The sequence below is a fragment of the Ruditapes philippinarum genome, unplaced genomic scaffold (assembly GCF_026571515.1).
Source record: "Ruditapes philippinarum isolate M1 unplaced genomic scaffold, ASM2657151v2 ctg1077_1_1_1_1, whole genome shotgun sequence".
Taxonomy (NCBI): domain Eukaryota; kingdom Metazoa; phylum Mollusca; class Bivalvia; order Venerida; family Veneridae; genus Ruditapes; species Ruditapes philippinarum.
Genome location: NW_026859840.1, coordinates 100,329 through 122,990, shown reverse-complemented (window position 1 = coordinate 122,990; position 22,662 = coordinate 100,329). Strand labels below are relative to the sequence as shown.

At 32.5% G+C, this 22,662-nt stretch overlaps 1 protein-coding gene across 2 annotated transcripts in view; it reads left to right on the top strand.

The window, feature by feature from the left end:
- The window catches only part of LOC132758078 (protein eva-1-like), a 58,524-nt gene extending 36,756 nt beyond the window's left edge, over nucleotides 1–21,768 (top strand). Inside the window, exons 2-9 of one of the 2 annotated variants that reach the window (XM_060749590.1) lie at nucleotides 496–731; nucleotides 10,483–10,606; nucleotides 16,936–17,094; nucleotides 17,356–17,499; nucleotides 19,015–19,179; nucleotides 19,967–20,092; nucleotides 20,325–20,423; nucleotides 21,303–21,768. In XM_060749590.1, the coding sequence (XP_060605573.1) occupies nucleotides 496–731; nucleotides 10,483–10,606; nucleotides 16,936–17,094; nucleotides 17,356–17,499; nucleotides 19,015–19,179; nucleotides 19,967–20,092; nucleotides 20,325–20,423; nucleotides 21,303–21,616 (1,367 nt within the window). In that variant the 3' untranslated portion in view covers nucleotides 21,617–21,768. Of the gene's footprint in view, nucleotides 1–495; nucleotides 732–7,185; nucleotides 8,251–10,482; nucleotides 10,607–16,935; nucleotides 17,095–17,355; nucleotides 17,500–19,014; nucleotides 19,180–19,966; nucleotides 20,093–20,324; nucleotides 20,424–21,302 lie in introns of those variants that run through there. The other variant, XM_060749591.1, reaches the window with a different exon arrangement.
- The last annotated feature ends 894 nt before the right edge of the window (nucleotides 21,769–22,662 follow it).

Genomic DNA, 22,662 nt, shown 5'->3' with positions numbered 1-22,662 from the left:
CGGAGTTTTTACACATAGTATAGTTATGTTCATGCATCACAATCCACATTGGCTTTATACTGCAATTTGTTATCATTTGTTGTGATATTATGTTATGTCTAATTATTTCTTGTCATTTCAAAAACTTTAAAAGTTATAAAGCTGTATCTCATAATGAAAAAAGAAAAGTTTTAAACTGTAAAATGGCCACCATTCTCGAAAAAGTTGCAACAATGTCTTATATATTATGAATATTTTATGTGAGCATACAGAATAAAATGTTCTGTAATAAGACATTGTGCTGCTGCATTTACCATTAAAATTTTGCTGTTTAGAAAATAAACAAGTATAAGGTACATGTATTTTGAAAGTATTTTTTCCAAATTCAAATAACCGTTTTTCCCATTTCTTGAATTTTAAAACCAAGCAATGTAGTGTAACATTTCAGTCAATATTGAAAGCAGATACTGACCATGAAAGATCTTGAAATTGTATTCTGGTGTTCTTTTCTTTCAGGATTACTTTCAAGTACACTAAAATCATTTCCGAAAACAAGTTGTGAGGGGGAACCAATGAAAATGTCGTGCCCGCCCGGCATGCTGATCAGTATTCAGTCAGCACAATATGGTCGACAACTTCCTAGTTCCGAGATGTGTCCGCCAGAGACTCAGAGTGATGAACCTTTCTCTAGACGGTACAGATCAAATCTGTTGTGGGAGGATACCAATTGCCTAGCAACAACTTCATTAACAGTATGTATAACTCTTCCAAGAAAAGTAACTGACCTATATTTAGTTCTAGTATGCTGTAGTAGTTGTCTCCCTTGTATTGTAGCTTTGAATAATGTCAAATTGTTAAACCATAAAGCCTCTTTGATACATTTGTACAAGATATTTTTAAAGTGATCTACTGCAAAAATAGTTCAATTTTAAAGAAGAATACTACCAAAATGCTTGTATGAAAATAAATATATGAGAGTAAATTGCCATTAAAAATGAATGGTGCATGCAAGAAATCATTGCTAAACAGATTAATTTCTACTTAAAATAGCAAAATGTTAATTTGTTGCAGAACATTTTATTCTGTTTAATTACACTATTCATTTGCGTTTGATACCAGCAACATTAAATTAACTCTTCCTGAGCATCGTCCATGTATAATGGTTTATAGAAACAAAATAATTCTACAGTTGATTTTACAAAAATGTTTCATTCATAAGATAGAGGTTTATAACTTTTAATTGTCCCCTACAGGAGAGCATATAGTCGCCACCTTGTCTGTCCTTCAGTCTGTCTGTAAGTTTGTCCATCTGTCACACTCAAGTCTGAAAGTAACTGGAAAATTATTGAAGGAATTTGCATAGTGATAAAAAGGACTAATGAAAGGAAGTGCTGGAGTTCAAGACCATTACTTGATTTTTCTGAATATTTTAATTATCTCCCTAATTTTTATTCTAGTATAAGCAAGTGCAGTCTAAAAAAAGTACACATCTCTTCATTACTTGGTGTTTGAATTATCTCCCTTTAAAATTCTTAATAATGCTTTTCCAGAGAGTAACTTGACAAGTATTGAAGGAACTTGATTTAAACTTTGACCAGAGTGAAGTGTCAAAGGACCATAATTCTAGATTGCTTTATTTTTGAATTATCTCTGTTTACAAGTGATACTTAAAAATGTTTAATTCTGCTTGACCAGAGTGTCAATGATATCTCATTGAAACTTCACAAAGTTATAGAGACCAGCCAGAGGTCAAGTGCAATGTTAAAAAATCATTAATTATTTAGTTTTTAATATCATTTCATATATCACATTTTGATACTAAATAATGCTTGTTCTATCAGAAAACAACTTGAAAAATATTAACATATCAGCCATGCAGCATTAAACATAAGAACCATCACTTGAGTTATGATCACTTGACTGCTGAACAAATAGAATTTTACACTTTTGCTTTTATACAGTCTTTGATTATTGACTGATTTCTTTAATATTTAGTTGGTAGGTACCATGGGTAGTCCCCTAATATTGCCAGGGTAGGTGGTCATTTGGGTCAAGGTCACAAGACTTAGTGCTAAAAATAGAATTTTACCAATATTCTTATAAAGCCTTTACCAGTTATATCTTTCATAGTTGGTATGTAGGTACAATACTTTCCATGGAGTAAAAGGTCACTTTAAGGTCAATGTCACCATTGCATAAAATAGATTCCTATAGTTTTGGCTTCTAATACCTTGATTTATTGATTGTCCAAAGTGCATTGGACTACATTGACAAATGTGCAGGTTTGATGAGCGATTTACACATCTACTTGTTGTTATGTCTTGTTGCTCTAGACTAACATTTTATGAGCTATACTTATATAGTTACTGGAAAAAAAGAATATAGGAAGAAACAACCTGTTGCCTTCTTTTCCAGCTCCTAGTTTTGAATGTCTGGTACTTTTATACCAAAGTGCCATGTGATGAAGTTGTTTACCAGAAACTGTTTCATCATGAGGATATTAAAGTTTTATGAGTAGTGTGGCAGGGAGGTTCCTGCTGATATTTGTGAGAAATTAATTGGCAACAAACTTTGATATAATCTTAACTTACAGGAGCTTTAAGATAGTACACATTATGATACAATCTCATTTTTATACCCCCGCACAACAAAGTTGTAAGGGGGGTATACTGGAATCAGCTTGTCCGTCCGTCCGGCTGTCCGTCCGTCCGGCCGTCCTGCCGTCCGTCCGTCGGTTTTTTCTTGTCCGCCCAATAACTTAAGATTCCTTTGACCCTTAGTCTTCATATTTGGCATGGAGGTTAGTCATGATTAGTAGATGACCCCTATTGATTTTGAGGTCACTAGGTCAAAGGTCAAGGTCACAGGGGCCTTGACTTCAAAAAGCTTGTCCGCCCAATAACTTAAGATTCCTTTGACGTACAGTCTTCATATTTGGCATGGATGTTAGTCATGATTAGTAGATGACCCCTATTGATATTAAGGTCACCAGGTCAAAGGTCAAGGTCACAGGGGCCTTGACTTCAAAAAGCTTGTCCGCCCAATAACTTAAGATTCCTTTGACCTACAGTCTTCATATTTGGCATGGAGGTTAGTCATGATTAGTAGATGACCCCTATTGATTTTGAGGTCACCAGGTCAAAGGTCAAGGTCACAGGGGCCTTGACTTCAAAAAGCTTGTCAGCCCAATAACTTAAGAATCCTTTGACCTACAGTCGTCATATTTGGCATGGAGGTTAGTCATGATTAGTAGATGATCCCTATTGATTTTGAGATCACCAGGTCAAAGGTCAAGGTCACAGGGGCCTTGACTTCAAAAAGCTTGTCCGCCCAATAACTTAAGATTCCTTTGACCTACAGTCGTCATATTTGGCATGGAGGTTAGTCATGATTAGTAGATGACCCCTATTGATTTTGAGATCACCAGGTCAAAGGTCAAGGTCACAGGGGCCTTGACTTCAAAAAGCTTGTCCGCCCAATAACTTAAGATTCCTTTGACCTACAGTCTTCATATTTGGCATAGAGGTTAGTCATGATTAGTAGATGACCCCTATTGATTTTGAGGTCACCAGGTCAAAGGTCAAGGTCATAGGGGCCTTGACTTCAAAAAGCTTGTCCGCCCAATAACTTTAGATTCCTTTCACCTACAGTCTTCATATTTGGCATAGAGGTTAGTCATGATTATTAGATGACCCCTATTGATTTTGAGGTCACCAGGTCAAAGGTCAAGGTCACAGGGGCCTTGACTTCAAAAAGCTTGTCCGCCCAATAACTTAAGATTCCTTTGACCTACAGTCTTCATATTCGGCATGGAGCGTAGTCATGATTAGTAGATGACCCCTTTTGATTTTGAGGTCACCAGATCAAAGGTCAAGGTCACAAGGGCCTTTACTTCAAAAAGCTTGTCCGCCCAATAACTTAAGATTCCTTTGACCCACAGTCTTCATATTTGGCATGGAGGTTAGTCATGATTAGTAGATGACCGCTATTGACTTTGAGGTCACCAGGTCAAAGGTCATGGTCACAGGGGCCTTAACTATAAAAAGCTTGTCTGCCATCTAACTTTAGATGCCTTTTACCCACAATCTTCATATTTGGAATGGAGGTTAGTCATGATTAGTAGATGACCCCTTTTGATTTTGAGGTCACTGGATCAAAGGTCAAGGTCACAGGGACCTTGACAAAAAAAGCTTTTCTTCTCAATTGCTAAAGAATGCCTGTCCGCAGTGTATTGATTTTGACATTTTCACATTTGAATCATGTAGTATACATAACTTAGCAATGCACTGGCTTAGTAACCTCAGATTTGGCAGGGAGGTTGTCCTTGAGCTCTAAATGGCCACTGTTGATTCTGACAATGTGGTATGCGGGGGTATTCACGCCATGATAGTGGCAGTTCTAGTTCAACTTGGTTTGACTGAAATCTAAACTTAAATAATGGTAATGTAGTATGGCCTTTATTTGTCTGTCTGTTTGTCACTAATTATTATTATAATAATACCTTTATCTTGACCATAACACTGATGTGCCTGATCCTACAGCCTCCAATTATTGCATGCACTTGATGAGCTCTACTCACCAGTCAATTGTAGTCAAAGGTCAAGTCACTATAGGGCCCGTGAGGTAGGGTTTGGGGGAGAGCATAGCATTCATTAAAATGTATTGCTTGTTAACTCTAAGTTCAGTGTATTATATTTCAAAGTTTTCTAAGTAACAAACTTTTGATGCCTGGTTTTGTTGTAATAAATGTAATAGTAAGTTAAGTAACAGTGTGTTTGACTGTTATTTTGCTAGTTTACTTGATGTATATCATTTATCAGATACAGCAGTCTGACCTCATGTAATATCTTATTTTTCCGGATTAAACATACAGCTTTTCGACTGTTTTGACTTTGTGAAAGATAAAAGCTTTTAAAGAATGAATTAAATTCGTTTTAGTAGCTGATACAGAATAATTATATGTAAATTACTTATGTAAAATAGGTTTTAATGAAATGCATTTAAACAATGGTGCGCTCTAATTGGATGGAAATAAATTCATGATGTTTGCTAATTTATGAAAATGCTGTCACATAATGAATAATGAAATAAGACAGTGTGCATTTTGTGTAATTTATTTTATGTACCTGTTGAATTTCTTGTTTCAATGAATGCTTTCATATGGCTCTTTTAATAGTTAGTTAAATAACAAGTCACTTTAAAGTAGGCAAAAAATTCAAAATGTAAACCTTCAATGTGACACTTCCCCTGTCATTCTGTGAAAAGTGGTTTATGGTGCCCAAATAGAAGAAATAGTGTGCCCTTAATGAGAAAATAATTGGTGGATCTAAATTATAACAATATATAAATATAGTTCTTTATCTATGATCTATTGATGATATAATTGTTTCCTGTAAAGAAAAATCTTGTATTACAATTATTTCTGTGAATTATGCATGACAAATAATGTTTGATATTGCAAAATGAGAATTTAAAATGTTTTGTAGCATTACATAATTAAATGATATGTAATGTTGATATTATAATTCTGTAATCAATTTATTCAAGATGTCAGATCATTTATTCATTGATGTTGAAACATTAATGACTGACCTTTACATGCTGAAACAGCAAAATACATTTAATCAGGAAAATAGCTTTTAGGGGAAAGGAAATACATATATGACAAATCTCTTGTGACAGTTGCTAAAGAAACATACAGTGGCTGATGTGTTTACAGAAATCACTTTGACCTTTGCTACCTTTTGTTTCATATGTCTAGAAATTCCATAGAGGTTTCTAAATAATGGGGTGTCAAGTAGGTTTTCACTGGCTTTATTATATTGCCCAGCAAGAGGTATTGTCTGTTATAATGGTCAGTCTCCTGGTAACTAGGATTTTAATTAACAACAGACACTGTACAGACACTTCTAGTCTACTTAGTTCCAGCTACAAACTTCATAATGTATGATCATGTTTTATGTTGGTCAGATATGGAGATATTGATGTTACTGTGACATTGTGAGCAAGTTTGGAATTACAGTTGTTTAATTGACAATTTACAGATATGAAGTATTCATTCTGTATTGGCTATTACATTGAAGTATTTAATTATAATTAAGTTATAGTCAGAGTTCATCTTTGAAGTGGTAATTTACTGGAAACTAAGTTTGATTCAGGAGTGCAAATATCTTATTTATATCATACATGCAGGAATAAAAAAAGTTAATTTTATGATAACATTATCTAATCCAGTTATAAAATTGAAAATGGCTCATTCTCTCTGTTACAAGATTATAAACAACATCATTATGTAAATGTTTGTATGTAAATATGGGTTATATTAGTCTGGAAAGGTGATGACTATTTTCTAGTAATCTGGTGATCTTTCTGTGATTTTCATTGATTAAAGAAAATTGTCTGGTACAAAATTTTCCCCAGGCTGGTTTATTGATTTCATTACATAATAATTAAGGTTTAATTGATTGGTGGATGTTACAGTCTGACATAGACTTACTTTGTTACTGGAGAATTTACTTTATATATTCTTTTTGAAGTTGAAACTTTTATTATTGTGAGCGACAATCATGTATATGATTTAATTAGGCATTAATTGACTGATTGTGTACACTTCATTGTTAATGTTATTGTGCAGTGCTTGAATAATTGAACAGATAGTCTGAAATTATACTCTTTATATTGGAGATGTATTTTCTGCATAACTTGGTGTAGAAACATTAGAGTGATAAATGACTGCATGTTCTAATTAAATTATCAAAATGTTCCCAAGGTTATTTTAATCTCAGTATGCTATATACATAAAAACAAGAAAAATTTCAAATTAAATATAGAGTATCTTAATTGATATCCACAGTTTTAGTTCTGTCAAAATACAAGAAAAGTTGAAAAATATTCCAATTTTAATACAATTGTATTTAATCATTAGATATTTGCATTACATCGCTGCAGCTGAGGAAGGTACAAATTAATATAAAAGTTTGTCTAATTTCTAAATAGAATTTGGGGATTAATCAGAATGTCTAAGGTTGGTTCAGTTTTCGTTTTGAAGGAAATCTTATTTTAATTGATGAAGTCAAGTGTGTATATATGTTTACCGTTACATCATTGATTGACTCAAACATTATAAAGCCAGCATCTGTAGAAATTGATTATCTGAAACTTTAACTGTGTAATGATCGTATTAGTGTCAATTAAAGGTAAGTTATTGGAGAAAGAACAACATTGTTAAATGGATTGTAAGCTGTATGTTTATATTGGATAGATTGGTGGAACAGATTTTTGTAGATTTGATGCAGGAGATAAATGGGCCATTAAATACTTGCAGCACATTGCCAGGTATATGATAATTGTGCTGATATTACATGCTATCATGTGTTATAACACAGATAGTGACTGGGAGGAGATGCTATAACATATAATATTGCCTTCAGACATTATATCACACTTCTCTTACAAACAGATTGTCACTGGTGCACGCTGATATATAGCTAATTTTTTATTAGATTAAATAAGATACCATCTAATTGGCTGAAGTTGGCAAGATTTTTTTCTTCTATAAATATGCTAGAGGGCATTTTGTTTTGAAATTTTTGTTGACAAGTTTTAAGGGTTTAAATTGTATTTTTTTCTCTTGATGAATGCATGTTGATCTGGATTATGAAAAAGATTGTTTTTCTGAATATATTACTGTGCATGACAACTGGAATATGAAAAGAATGAAATAAGAGCTATAAATGACTTGGTGGATAAAATAATGTGAATTAATAAATGAAAGGAATTGATTTTTGTATTGGATATAAGCTAACTATTGAGGAGTGATTTTGTTTAAAGTTGTGATTTTTATGGAGGATATTGGAGATGTTCTGTTGTTAATGAATGAATATAATTATCATAAATTAAACAAAATTAAATTGTGAATGATAACAGTTTTAAAGATTTAGAATTAATTACCTATCAAAGGCATTACATGCATTTTATTTTATTACAGCAGTGAATGTATTTTATATTTCCTCTAACTTTACTGATTGTTAGAGGACTTTCGGAAGAAATTGTTTACACTGAGAGTAATGTTTTCGGAAATTGTTTAATTGTCAGGATAATAAACAGTATATAACAATGTGAAGCTGTGACTGAGAGTTTAACTTTGTGCTGGATTATAAAATTATATTCTTGTAAAAATGTGAGATAAATTAAAGAAGAATTCTAGCAATTATGTTATCTTGGTGTGGATTACTGGATCATGCCTGGATTAACAGATTTATCTTATCCTTGGTACGTATTTATTGCTGTGTAAATATTTTGATAAGTGGCAATTAGATATGAGGATGTATAAATTAGTGAGTAATTAGTCAGTAATTAGTGTGTTATAACAAGATTAGTTTTCTGACAGATGTTTTAACTACATTGATACTGTTGCTGTAAATACCTTGTTTTATATAGGTAGATAAATGAGTACAGATTTTTGTTAGAATATGAAAAAAAAGAAGGAAAATTTTAATATTCTAATTTGATCTGCTGATGTTCATTAGCTATTATGTTAATTTGAATGATATTCTGTAAACATTTGTCCATTTTAATGGTCTCAAAATTGAAGCTGGATATAGATTTGTTAATCACACTGGTTTACATGTATCTGTGAAATTTAATTTTTGTATCACTGTTTTAGTTTTGCTACTCGAAGAATAGGGAAAGTTGTTGTTTTCACGTGCGTTGCTGGCACACTTTGGTTAAGTTTTTTCATAAACAAGTTGGTACCTCCAAAACTACACACATTATTTTCAGAGCATAATAGAAGGTCACTGTCCAAGACCCATAACTCTCACAAGTATTTTGACTGAATTATCACTCTTTTGAACTTAGAAAATTCTACATTATCGAGAATCTTGCTGAACTATCAAGGACTGAGAAAAGTCAGCACCCTGTCCTATGGACAGCTCTTGTTTTACTATGGACAGCTCTTGTTTTATTAACATTTTACCTATGAGTTTACCACTTGCCCGTCTGCGCTATGGGTTTGAATTCTGACAGGGACTTTGGATTCTTTCATGTGAGGAAGCTATCCAAATAGTCGGTGCTGTCGTAGCCGACAGCCAGACATATTGTTCAGACCTTACCTAGTCGATGATTAGGTCGATGACTTCAACCAGTTCTCGGGCGTGGGTTTAATCCTGAGAGGCTTTGGTGTTTACTGTGGAGGAAGTAGTCTAGTATGTTAACTCCAGAGTGGTAGAACTACCTGATTTCCTACCGCATATATGACTGAAAATAATACTGTTGAAAAAAAGGCGTGAAATGAAACAAACAAACAAATTCTTAAAATTTTCAGTAATGACTGACTCAGGTTTTGCTTATAATGAACAAGGTTTATGTAATGATATTGTAAATTATTTAAGAATTGAAAATGTACAGTGTACAGTGTTTGGCAGGTTGGTTGTTTTGTTAGATCAATTTTATCTTCTAAATAACCATCCCATAATGTCTGCTTTATGTTGTTGATATAGAACATTTTTTGGCATTTTAGCTTCTTCAATTATTTTGCAATCTTGTCATGAACTTAGTGACTTGTATGAACTTACATTACATTATCTTATATCTTTATTTTCAATTTTCCTAGTTCCTGTTTTCAAACAGCAGTTTAGAGATAAAATGTTGATACTTTCCTGGCATTATGTTTCTCTGTTGAATGGAATAAAAGTCATTGAGTGCTTATACAAGTATGTATTCTGTTGGTTATAATGAACAGAATGAGGTGTGTCTGTGTAAGATATTGTTGTCTCATGCAAATATTTATAGGTGTAGTTCCAGAAAGGGTTGAACATTTCAACAGAGGGTAATGAATTTTCCAGAGGGGGTTTGGGATTTTACTGTTTTTACCAAAGGGGGTCATGAGTAAAATTTTGCATGATTTTTATGAGTTTTTGCGTGATTTTCACTATAACATAAGTAATTATATCAAATTTCAGAGGGGTTTGACTCACTAGCCAAATCCAAAGTGGGTTAGGGGGTCATGACTTGCATAATTATGTATTACTATTTAGATTTTATATACATGAATATTGTGAATGTGTGAAAGTTTATTATTATTATATAATGACAAATATAGAAGCAGATGCAGTAGTTTGTATCTGAAGGTACAGATTTAATATGCATATATTCTGTGAATATTAATAAAGTAATCAAGGTGCAACATGACAGTCTGTCACAGTAGTGTTCATATTGAACATTGTAATTTTGATGGTTTCAGTTCATGCAGGTGGTTTTATAGAGATGATGGCAATTAATTTATACACAGGTAACAATTTCAAACTAATTATGTTATAATGCTGGCACTCAGGTAGGGACTCTGAAATAACAGTCCCTCATGCTGGTTGCCAATGTAACCTTAATACTCAAACATAATTATAACATATACATGGGTAAAAGTTGGCTTCAAGAAGTAAAAAAAATGCTAACTAAATTAAATATCTGAGTACAGTTAACATATAATAATTTTTGTATTTTCAGGTTATATTAGAAGCATGTCAGAACAAACAACAATGCCACCTGGTGGCCAGCACAAAGACATTCCAACAAGACCCGTGCCCTGGTACCAGGAAATACCTCAAAGTTGCCTACAAGTGCAAGCCAAGTATGTATCTTTATTCATGTCTTTTGTATTTGTTACCAGATAGGGTGTAAACAAAATGTTAGCATAATGTTAGACCTGACATGATTGTTAGGTTGACAATTTGAACCTTACAGATCAGCTTAAGTTACCCTGAAGGATATTTAGCAGTACATGTACTGTTACTGTGGCATTGCAATGTATCGCTGGACCTTAGTAAAAAAATATTGACAAGCCAAAGCTAGATTCTGAGATATTTTTGTTCTGGGTCAGAATCTTGCTTCTACACAATAACCTTCAAGGTAACATCTCCTGTAAGGTCCAGTGTAGTCCAACTAATTGTACTGCATGAGGAGATATTAAGCTATTTTGTGTCTGGGCAATATCTCACCTCACACTGGACCTTACAGGGAGATCAGCTTAAGTTACCCTGAAGGTTATTTAGCAGTTTGACACATTTATTTCTTTCAGCTATCAGTCAGTGAAAGTTGTCCAGATAAATATCATAAAATAAAATTGCTTTTCTTTAAATTCATTCTGACCCTGGTTTTTACTATCTTTGTTTCTTGGAAAACTGCAATAATTTTGATAAAACAGTTAATTAGAATTGTGAAGAAAGTATATCTGTACATTTCCTGTAACTTCATTGCCAGTTTAATTGATGATAAAATCAGTGAGATGGTGAGAATAGATTTTCACTAAATTGTAAGATTTTATCACAGTCTTATCAGTAAAATATCTGTATAATTATAGGAGTAAATTATCATTGATGAGTTATCTCCCCCTGCTGACTGCATATCTCCCAACCACCTACTCTTAAATCTTATAACCCATCTATCAATGTACCCTAGAAATAACTTTCATTGGAGTTTTTTTAACCTGATTTTTAAGTGTGATAGTATTAGTAACAAATAAATTGATGAAAGTAAAGTAAAAATGACACATGTTTATTAACATTTTGCCTGTTACTAGAAACAAATTCTACAATACAATAAGTCGTCATCTGATCATGGTCTGCACTGTTCATGTTTTAGTCAGTCCATATTTTTATTTTTTTCCCCCTAAAAATGATGGTTTAGTCCAGATTGAAATATGGACAAGTCCATTTAAGATATTTGGTGGTGTTGGTAGTTTTCACTCCAGATCACGGCAGTTAGTCACATTGAATTTACCAGAGCACAGCTCGGCCAACGCATCGTTCCTGGGCAGGCTGTCAAGCAGTTTACCAGTACTAGTTGCCGTCACTCTCGCAAGGAACTGATAACTTCTGTACATGCAAGACGTGCAGTGTGAATAACCTTAGAAAGGATTTCATGATCAATCACAACAAAAATGACCTGCGCCATCTGGGAATCGAACCCAGGTCGATCGATTCACAGTCCAACGCTCTACCTATGGAGCTAACCGGACAGTCTCATTTAAGATATTTAGTGTGATAAGGGTTAAAATATTCAAGTAAGATACCCCTTAAAAATGTATCTCAGGTTTTTAAGTGTATTCTAGGTTTAAATCAAATAAAAAATAATTGCATGCATGGTTTAAAATGGTACCTAACAGATAAAGTTAGAAGTTGATATGAAAATTTAACAATCTTGGTTAACAATCCTGCTGTAGTTAGATCATTAACATCTGGTTAACAGATTAACCTTAGAGAAATTGTGAAATTGTGTGCACATTGTGCACGTGCAGGACTAAATGATGAGCAGTGTGTGCAGAAATAAATCACTCAACAAGTTTTTTCATCTATTTATAAGTTAATCTTGTGTGTTATCACAGGCTTGTTAAAATATAAACTGTATACCAACCCTGTAAACATCCTGTCTCATTTATAAGATTGAATTTTAACATTTTTGTTTAGCAGGAAAATAGTTACTTTCCTGGAAATAAATTGTTATATGATAGTACTGGGTAATAAACCAGTTGTGACGTAAATTGGCAGAATACTAACACTATAAAATTAAATATGTACTTTACATTTACTGTGTACTATTTCACTTCACTTTAATTAGTTTAGAGTCATGTAATGATGTACTAATCTTAAAATTGTTGAATTTTGTTTAAAGACAAAATTATACAGTCCTGGCTTCAGCCCTTACTCAAGATTTTGTGAATATAATAAATTTTACAATCAAGTAAGATTCTTCTAAACTTTAATGATGTAGAGTCTTTTTCTCCCAACTTTAAAAATACAAATAGAGAAAATAAGATTACCTAAAGAAAGTCCAAAACGGCAGAGTTAAAAGTTGAATTTACTTTATCATATTTGTTCCCTAAATGTCTTTAATACAGTTTATACAGAGAGGTAAATTTTATGCAAATGAAAGTGTAAATGGCTACAGTGATTTATTAATGTTTGTTCATTTGCTTTTTTTGTAAATCCTGTACAGAGTAAATCTTAGATATGACAATTTTCCTATGACAGGAATTGAATTAATGATTTCCTGTGTCTGATATAAATATTGTCTGGAAACTGTCTCAGAAGACACAAGATGTTTGCCACTACCACTATAATGTGGCTGGTTACATGTACAGATAGTCTTAAATTTGTCCTCATGTGATTGCCTAGAAATAATTTGTTTTTATACAATATATGAGGGGTTCTGTTCTGTTCTGATAAGTTTGAGGAATGTTGGTTACTGAAACTTGAAATAGAAAGCAAAAAAGATGAAATATTATATGTCAGAAGACATGTTATCTCACAACTGACATAGATGTCAGATATTATTAAGGTATGAAGTCTAGTCTTTGATTAACTTTCTCTTGAAGGCTTCACTACCTGTTGCCATACAGTTTGCCCTTATTTAGCCCATTTATAAAAGAATATATTTCACTGAGAAATATATGAGAGATACTTGCTCTGTTTGCACTGTTAACCATTTGTTGTTATCTAACAGAACTAACAGAATAAGAATATGTAAAATGATGGTGTATCAAGTTAATATGAATTCTTTAACATTATATATCTAATATATTTACCTGAAAATAAAATTAAGTAGAAAATAAGTTGTTTTACTGCTGTGATTTGATGAAGAAAACATTTTTTTGAGAGGAGAATTCCACATTTTTATCAATTACCTCTTGTAATAATAACATTTTAAGAATTACCTAACTTATATTTGTATTATAGAGTATAATATAGGAGACTGTTATATGTGTTAAACAATGTATATATCACTATAAGTATTGATATATAACAGACATACTCTCTCATACAGGTATCATGTCTGGCCAGTGTGATTGATTTTTTAATCTTGTCTATGAAATGATTTTCCTGCAGCTGTTTTTACTGTCTTATATATAGAACAATATAAAACATTGTAGTAGTTGAACATTAGTAGATCTAGTTGCTGGTGGTAAAACTAGGGCCATCCGGTTAGCTCAATAGGTAGAGCGTTGGACTGTGAACCGGGCGAGCCGGGTTGATTCCTGGACGGTGTAGCTAGGTCACTTTCATTATGATTAATTATGAAATCCTTTCAATGGTCATTCGCACTGTACCTCTGCTCTGGCATGTACAGAAGTTATCAGTTCCTTGTGAAAATGAACTTGCATCTTGTACTGGTAAACTGTTTAACAGCCTGCCCAGGAACGGTAGTTGAACTGTACTCTGGTAAATTGAAAGTGGCTCACTGCCATGATCCAGAGTGAAAACTACCAACATCACCAAGTTTCTGATGGTAAAAAATATAATAATTGTACTCTTGTTGTTTTAAGAATATGGCTATGTATTAGAGGTACCACTGTATGTATTTATGATGCAGTGCTATATATTTCTATAGAAAATGTAGCCCTACAGAAATTATAATCTGAAGTAGAATCATAATTACCCTTTTCACATTTACAGAGACTGTACAGTAACTTATAATTTATATTTTCAAATTTTTATGCCAACATCATATCTTAATTTATATTTTAGTTGTATTTACCTGAGATAAACATGATGTAGTTTCAAAAAAGTGAAAAGTGTGTTCCTTACTATGTTAGATTTCAGTTGATACTACAATGAAATATAGATAACATATAGAATGCCTAACTCAATGTCAGCAGTTGTAGTATAAAATAACCTGCTTAAAGAGACCACCTACAGTTGTAGTATAAAATAACCTGCTATAAGAGACCACCTACAGTTGTAGTATAAAATAACCTGCTATAGGAGACCATTCAGTTGTGGTATAAAATAACCTGCTATAGGAGACCATCTACAGTTGTGGTATAAAATAACCTGCTATAAGAGACCACCTACAGTTGTAGTATAAAATAACCTGCTATAAGAGACCACCTACAGTTGTAGTATAAAATAACCTGCTATAAGAGACCACCTACAGTTGTAGTATAAAATAACCTGCTATAAGAGACCACCTACAGTTGTAGTATAAAATAACCTGCTATAAGAGACCACCTACAGTTGTAGTATAAAATAACCTGCTATAAGAGACCACCTACAGTTGTAGTATAAAATAACCTGCTATAAGAGACCAACTACAGGTATAGTATAAAATAACCTGCTATAAGAGACCATCTACAGTTGTAGTATAAAATAACCTGCTATAAGAGACCACCTACAGTTGTAGTATAAATAACCTGCTATAAGAGACCACCTACAGTTGTAGTATAAAATAACCTGCTATAAGAGACCAACTACAGTTGTAGTATAAAATAACCTGCTATAAGAGACCACCTACAGTTGTAGTATAGAATAACCTGCTATAAGAGATCACCTACAGCTGTAGTATAAAATAACCTGCTATAAGAGACCACCTACAGTTGTAGTATAAAATAACCTGCTATAAGAGACCATCTACAAACAATGTGCTATTTTACCAAAGAGTTTATTGTCAGTATGTGTGTATATGTGCTCAACATTAATTAACAGCAACAAATATTGATCAGGTCAGGAAACTTATTTCAATAACACAACTAAATGTCCCCTTTATAGAATTTATACAATGTATTTTATTTTTCAAGAATCAACTCATAGTATTTTAGTATGTTAAAAATAATCCCATATATATGATATTACAGGTGAGTTTTCCAGTGAGACGGTATGTGAGGGTGACCAGTTAGAGTTAAGATGTAGCAGGTCAACACGTATAGCAATATCTTCTGGTCTGTTTGGTAGAACACTACAGGGAGATACAAAATGTCCAGAATTATTACGTAATACTTCAGCTTTAAAATCAAGTAAGTTTTACTTTATATATCTGTATTGTTTGATAACTATACAATCAGATAGAACTATATAATGAAGTAACAGTAACTGTTACCTTGTTTCTACCATTTAATCTATATACCGAGTGATAGAACTTGAATTTCAAACATTCATAACTTTAAACTATAGATTAATTACAATGTCACAATGTTTTGTTGATAATAGCAGCAGAGTTGTTCCCCTTTAATCATAGTAATAGTTACATTAGGTTTGTTATATGTTTGTATTTCAGCTTGCCAGTCAAAGGTTGTGATAGATGAATTATTGAGGCAGTGTCATGGCAGGAAGAGATGTACATTAGAGGCAGAGGAATATATATTTGGAAATCCTTGTCCGCCAGGAGTCAATAAATACCTCAATATTGTTTAGACCACCTACAGTTGTAGTATAAAAATAACCACCTACAGTTGTAGTATAATATAACCTGCTATAAGAGACCACCTACAGTTGTAGTATAAGATAACCTGCTATAAGAGACCACCTACAGTTGTAGTATAAATAACCTGCTATAAGAGACCACCTACAGTTGTAATATAAAATAAGCTGCTAGAAGAGACCACCTACAGTTGTAGTATAAAATAACCTGCTAAAAGAGACACCTACAGTTGTATTATAAAATAACCTGCAGTAAGAGACCACCTACAGTTGTTGTATAAAATAAGCTGCTTTAAGAGACCACCTACAGTTGTATTATAAAATAACATGCAGTAAGAGACCACCTACAGTTGTATTATAAAATAACCTGCAGTAAGAGACCACCTACAGTTGTAGTTTAAAATAACCCGCTATAAGAGACCACCTACAGTTGTAGTATAAAATAACCTGCAGTAAGAGACCACCTATAGTTGTAGTATAAAATAACCTGCTATAAGAGACCACCTACAGTTGAAGTATAAAATAACCTGCTATAAGAGACCACCTACAGACAATGTGCTATTTTACCAAAGAGTTTATTGTCAGTATGTGTGTATATGTGCTCAACATTAATTAACAGCAACAAATATTGATCAGGTCAGGAAACTTATTTCAATAACACAAATAAATGTCCCGTATATAGAAGTTTTACATTGTATTGTATTTTTCAAGAATCAACTCATAATATTTTAGTATGTTAAAAAAACACGATATATATATGACATTACAGGTGAGTTTTCCAGTGAGACGGTATGTGAAGGTGACCAGTTAGAGTTACGATGTAGCAGGTCAACACGTATAGCAATATCTTCTGGTCTGTTTGGTAGAACACTACAGGGAGATACAAAATGTCCAGAATTGTTACGTAATACTTCAGCTTTAAAATCAAGTAAGTTTTACTTTATATATCTGTATTGTTTGATTACTATACAATCAGATAGAACTATATAATGAAGTAACAGTAACTGTTACCTTCTTTCTACCATTTAATCTATATACCAAGTGATAAAACGTGAATTTCAAACATCCATTACTTTAAACTATAGATTAATTACAATGTCACAATGTTTTGTTGATAATAGCAGCAGAGTTGTTCCCCTTTAATCATAGTAATAGTTACATTAGGTTTGTTATATGTTATATATTTCAGGTTGCCAGTCAAAGGTTGTGATAGATGAATTATTGAGGCAGTGTCATGGCAGGAAGAGATGTACATTAGAGGCAGAGGAATATATATTTGGAAATCCTTGTCCGCCAGGAGTCAATAAATACCTCAATATTGTTTATACATGTGGTAAGATCTAATTCATATGTTAAATGTTCAAAATCTGAATTTATTTTCACTTTCTACAAACTTGTAATCTGAAAATATTCAGTGTTGAAATACATCGTTTTTGGCAAATTACTAGAAAATAAATGGTGAACAAATTGGCAAACTGTTAAAATATATTTTCTACTTTAAGTCAGTGTTAGAATTACTGGCTTCAATTTAACTGGTGTGGTGGGGTCTTTGAGACAAAGAAAAAATTAAGTGAGAAAGAAGTTTGGGAAGTCTTAAAGATTAATGCCAGTGTTTGTTTAATGCATCATTAACATCACAGCCTACTGCACAGGATTCATGTTTTGGCACCTAAGTTCACAAAGGTCAAATATCCGATAACAATAATTAGACTGGTACTAAAATAACTGTTTGTTGTAAAACCAGTCACTAATGAGCCATTAATATGTACAGTCAAGATAATCCAGAGGTTAAAGTCATAAAACCTGGGAGATTTAGGAGTATGGCTAGTTAAATACCAACTTAATAGTTCAATGTTTTAGTATAGAAGTGGAATATTGTTAAAGTCAAGAACCCTATAAATTCTAGACACTGACAGTTTGGTATGTACACTGACCATGTTACACTGATATACATATACTGGCTGGATTATATATCTTTACGAGAGGAGATATTTGAAAACAAAAGATGTGTTTATCTGACTAAAGTTATTGATGATGTTTGTATTTATTGATAGTATGTTCTTACCTGATAGATTATTGTATTGTATTTTATCTGTTACAAATACCACATGCTAGGTAAATCCTTTATTCACACTTGCTGACTTTTTCAATACAATATAAAAGGAATGATGACTGATTTACTGGTTCCCTGGTAGTATACAAAAATCCTTGTTAATAAATCCAGGCTGTATACTGGTGGCCTGGCAGTAAACAAGAATCCTGGCTGTATATTGGTTGTTTGCAATTTATAATATTCAAATCCTGGCTGCATATTGTTAGCCTGAAAGTATACAATAATTCTATTGGCATATCGTTAGCCTGGAAGTATACAAGAATACTAGTGGTATATTGTTAGCCTGAAAGTATACAATAATCATTGCTGCATATTGATAGCCTGGAAGTATACAATAATCATGGCTGTATATTGTTAATTGTTAGCCTGGAAGTATACAAGAATCCTATAGTGGTATATTGATAGTTTTGAAGTATACAAGAATTCTGTCTATGTTCTTGAGGCTAGCTTAAGTCAGTACATTTTGTATATTGATGACCTTGTTGTATACAAGAAGCCTGGCATTATATTGGTGGTAGAAAAATTCTGGTAATAGGTCATCCCTTGAGAGCAATTAAAACAGAAAACCAACAGCTTGGTTATTAGAGTTAGAACCAAAGCTGTGTACTAAAAGAGTGGCTATATCCTAGAACCATGGCTGTATACTTTTGGTTTGGTCTTAAGTCTTTTTGTTCATTGTAAATGATTAAAGGATAAATAAGGTGTAGTTATACTATGATGGTATTTTTGTTTCAGTTCCAAAAAGGGTGCTGATTTCAGTGAGACGCCATAATCACAGGAAACATGATAAACATAAGAGTGATGATGAAAAGGGCAGTAAAACCAAGGACATTCCATCATCACATGTACATAATATATCCTCACATCATACAACTTTAACTCCAGAAAAACCTTCTGCAGGTTAGTTCTTCTTTGTCTTAGTTATGTTTATTTCATTTAGAAAAAAATTGAGGGATCTTGACATTTCCCATCTCGAATGATTCCCCTCATATTATTTTTACAGGGTGGGCAATTCACCTGCCATTTGGTTTTTTCCACCTTGGACATTTTCCCTTCCCATATTTTCACTAGGATGGATAATTCCCCTCCCGCTATTTTATTTTATATCACCAAGGACAATTCTTTTATGGTGATAATAATCAGTGTGAACAAAGTATTTTCTAGGCAAAAATGTTTGGTTGCAAACTGCAAGTCATCTAAACTGCTATAAATATGAATTTCACCATTTACATTGAACTATTTCATGTTCATGTGTGAAAGTTCTGGTGACAGTTCATGCTTGTAATAATTCACAAAGTGGCTCTCTGCACCAGCTGAAAAAATCACCATATGACCTTAAGAATGTCAGTTTGTTATAAAGTTTTATAAAGCCTTACATAGACCAAGTGAAGATTAATATTTCTTGTTTATTATTGTTGATAGTTAGTTTGTACAAATTTATTTTAGTTTTCATGTTTGATTGAAGCTATAAGGTTATTCTGTTCCTGGTACCAACCAGTTCTAAGCAATGAATGTAAAGTTTCTTGCTCAAGGAAACAAAAAATGCTCCTGAAGGGGTTTGAGCCCATGTTGCCAGCAATCCTTTGATTACTAGTCCAATGTGTTAAGCACTGGGCCATGCCAACACTTATTGTTATTGTTGTTAAACAACAATGTACATATTTTGAAATAAAAATTGATATTCCAGACTTTCCCGACACAGCACAGCAACATCCTAGTGATCCTGTGATTGGTCAAAGTAAAGATTCCCAGGATTCCAAGGGAAAATTTAGATATGATACCAAACTTGGTAAAGATACTTACTTAGAATCAGGTATGTTTAATATATATATATCATAGGTACTGTGACGATTGCTTTAGAATAATAATTGAAAAGAAATAATATAATTGATTTACAAGATGTTACAGTATCATTGAGATGTTATAAATGCCATAAATTTAAAGTCACAAGAAATGGACATTTTATTATTGTGTTAATGTTTAAAAAATGTTTAATGTTTAAAAATGTTTTGAATACTTTATCAATGTGTTATTGTGTATTTCAGGGAACACAACTCCATGTATGAACCAGTCACATGGTCACAATGGCCCTTCAGCCACAGGTTTACTGTCAGACTGGTTAAATGCATTTAACTTTATAAAAGGTTTGTTTCTTTATTCTGTCACAGTCCATAATATTCTTATTATTTTATTTAAAGTTATAATTTGCTACTATGGAAGCTTGTTGATCAGTTAATAGAATTCAAAATTCTTGAAACAAAATCTACAGAATTATAATGATATTATAATTACCTTTATATTGTTTAATATGTAAACAATAGGGGCATCAGTTGCTGAGTGGTTAAGGTCTTTGACTTGAAACCACTTGCCTGTCACTGCTGTAGTTTGAGTTGCAACAGCATGTTCAGATCCTTCATGTGAGAAAGCGCAGTCGAGCTACTTTACAGAATATTGGTGGTTCTACTTAGGTGCCTGTTTCTTCCTGAAATAATTGTACAGATGGGCACCTGAGGTCTTCCTCCACCAGTAAAGCTGGAAAGTCACCATATGACCTATACTGTGTTGATGCAACATTAAACCCAATTAAAAAAATATGTAAACTGTTTATCATATAGCTTATAAAGGTAGATTGTACTGTCACTATTTTTATTAGCTCATATAGCCAAGTAAAATGTTAATGTCACCTCAATATTAAAACAAATTTAAAACTTAATAAATTGAACTGAATTGTTTTGATATTAATTTGATATTTGGGCTATAATGATAATGACTTTAAATATTTTCTATTACAAAAAACAGTTCTTATTTTGGATATATAATACATAGAATATGATACTCCAGTAGGTTCATTACTAAATTTATTATGGCCTCGTATAGTATAATTTTATTCAACTTGTTTAATAAATTCAGTATTGAACCTATTGTATTGAACTTATTGAATATCCTCCAATAAATTCAGTATTGAACCTACACTCATTGAATATCCTCTATAATGTTAATGATTATAATATTTTATATTACAGAGAACAGGGAGAAAGCTGTGTTATATTTAGTGCTGGGTGTAGCATTTGGAATCATTTCCATTCTTTTTCTTGTGATAATTAGACTTGCAATAGTAAACAAACGTAAATCGAAAGCTAAACTTGATATTTCGGAACCAGCCCACATAGATCACCCGCCTCCATCAAACCACATTGAGGCTCCAACACTAGAGAGAACAGACTCTGTTGATAGGATTGAGGTGGTCAGGTTCAATCCAATGCGAAGTCGTGACTTTGCTACATGTACATTAAGAAGTGATATTGGCAATAGAAGCTTAACAAACTATTATGGCTGAATTAAAGTGATCTTTTCTGCTGTTAAGCAGTAAAGAAGCTGATCTCTGTGAAATACAAACTTTACATGAGAACAGAGAAGCACAACAGATATGAAAGCATTTAGTGCTACCTGATCTAAGGGAAGTAACTGTGAAATATGAAGACATGCTAATAGGAGAGTTACTTCCCTTTAGTTGTTGTAAATGTGATAGAGTACCTCCACAGTGTTGGGAAGATGCAATATGACATTTATTGTACTATATTATCTGTCATGCTAACAGTTTTTATATTGAAACAAAAATCTTCCAACATAATTCTCTATTGAACTGGTAAATATTTGTGTATCAGTCCATCACAGATTATAGATTGTCTTGTAAGATGTAAAGTGGAAACTTTAACATAAGAAATTCATCCATAATTTGCGCATTTATTGAATTTTTGATTGCATAAAATTAGAAATAAGGCGTTACAAAGGGTACATGTGAACACAAGAATGTCAATTTTAGACTTGTATTATTCCCCTTAATATGTATTTCATAAAAATGTTGCTTAGTTTCCTGACAGAATTAAATCTAAGTATTTCTATAATGAAATATTATTTGTTTTCACTTCTGAAATGGCATATATTTATGAAGTATTTAAATGTGTTTTTTTACATATCAATATGAAATGGCAGTTGTTTTATATTTAATATATGTCTTTAAAAAGGAACATACTCATACCCTGTTAATTGATTTGTTCAATTATTTTTAGTTAATACATATAAAAGTGACATGCAACTTTATTTCAGCACCAAGCCTGGCAAAATAAGAAAGATAAATCTGTTATAGGTTTAAAAGCAAGACTGAAACAATTATTACCTCCCTTTATCTACAGCATTAAAGATCAAATAGAAATTTGATTGTTTTAATATTAAACTGTATGAAATGAATACATCATAAGTTAACAGTTTGAAATGATTCTGATTCAGGGCCTATTGATTGATAATATTAAGATATTTTTCTAACATTGTTTTTATCAAATTACCATGTATAACATTGGTAACATTGGCTCTCAGTAGCTTCAC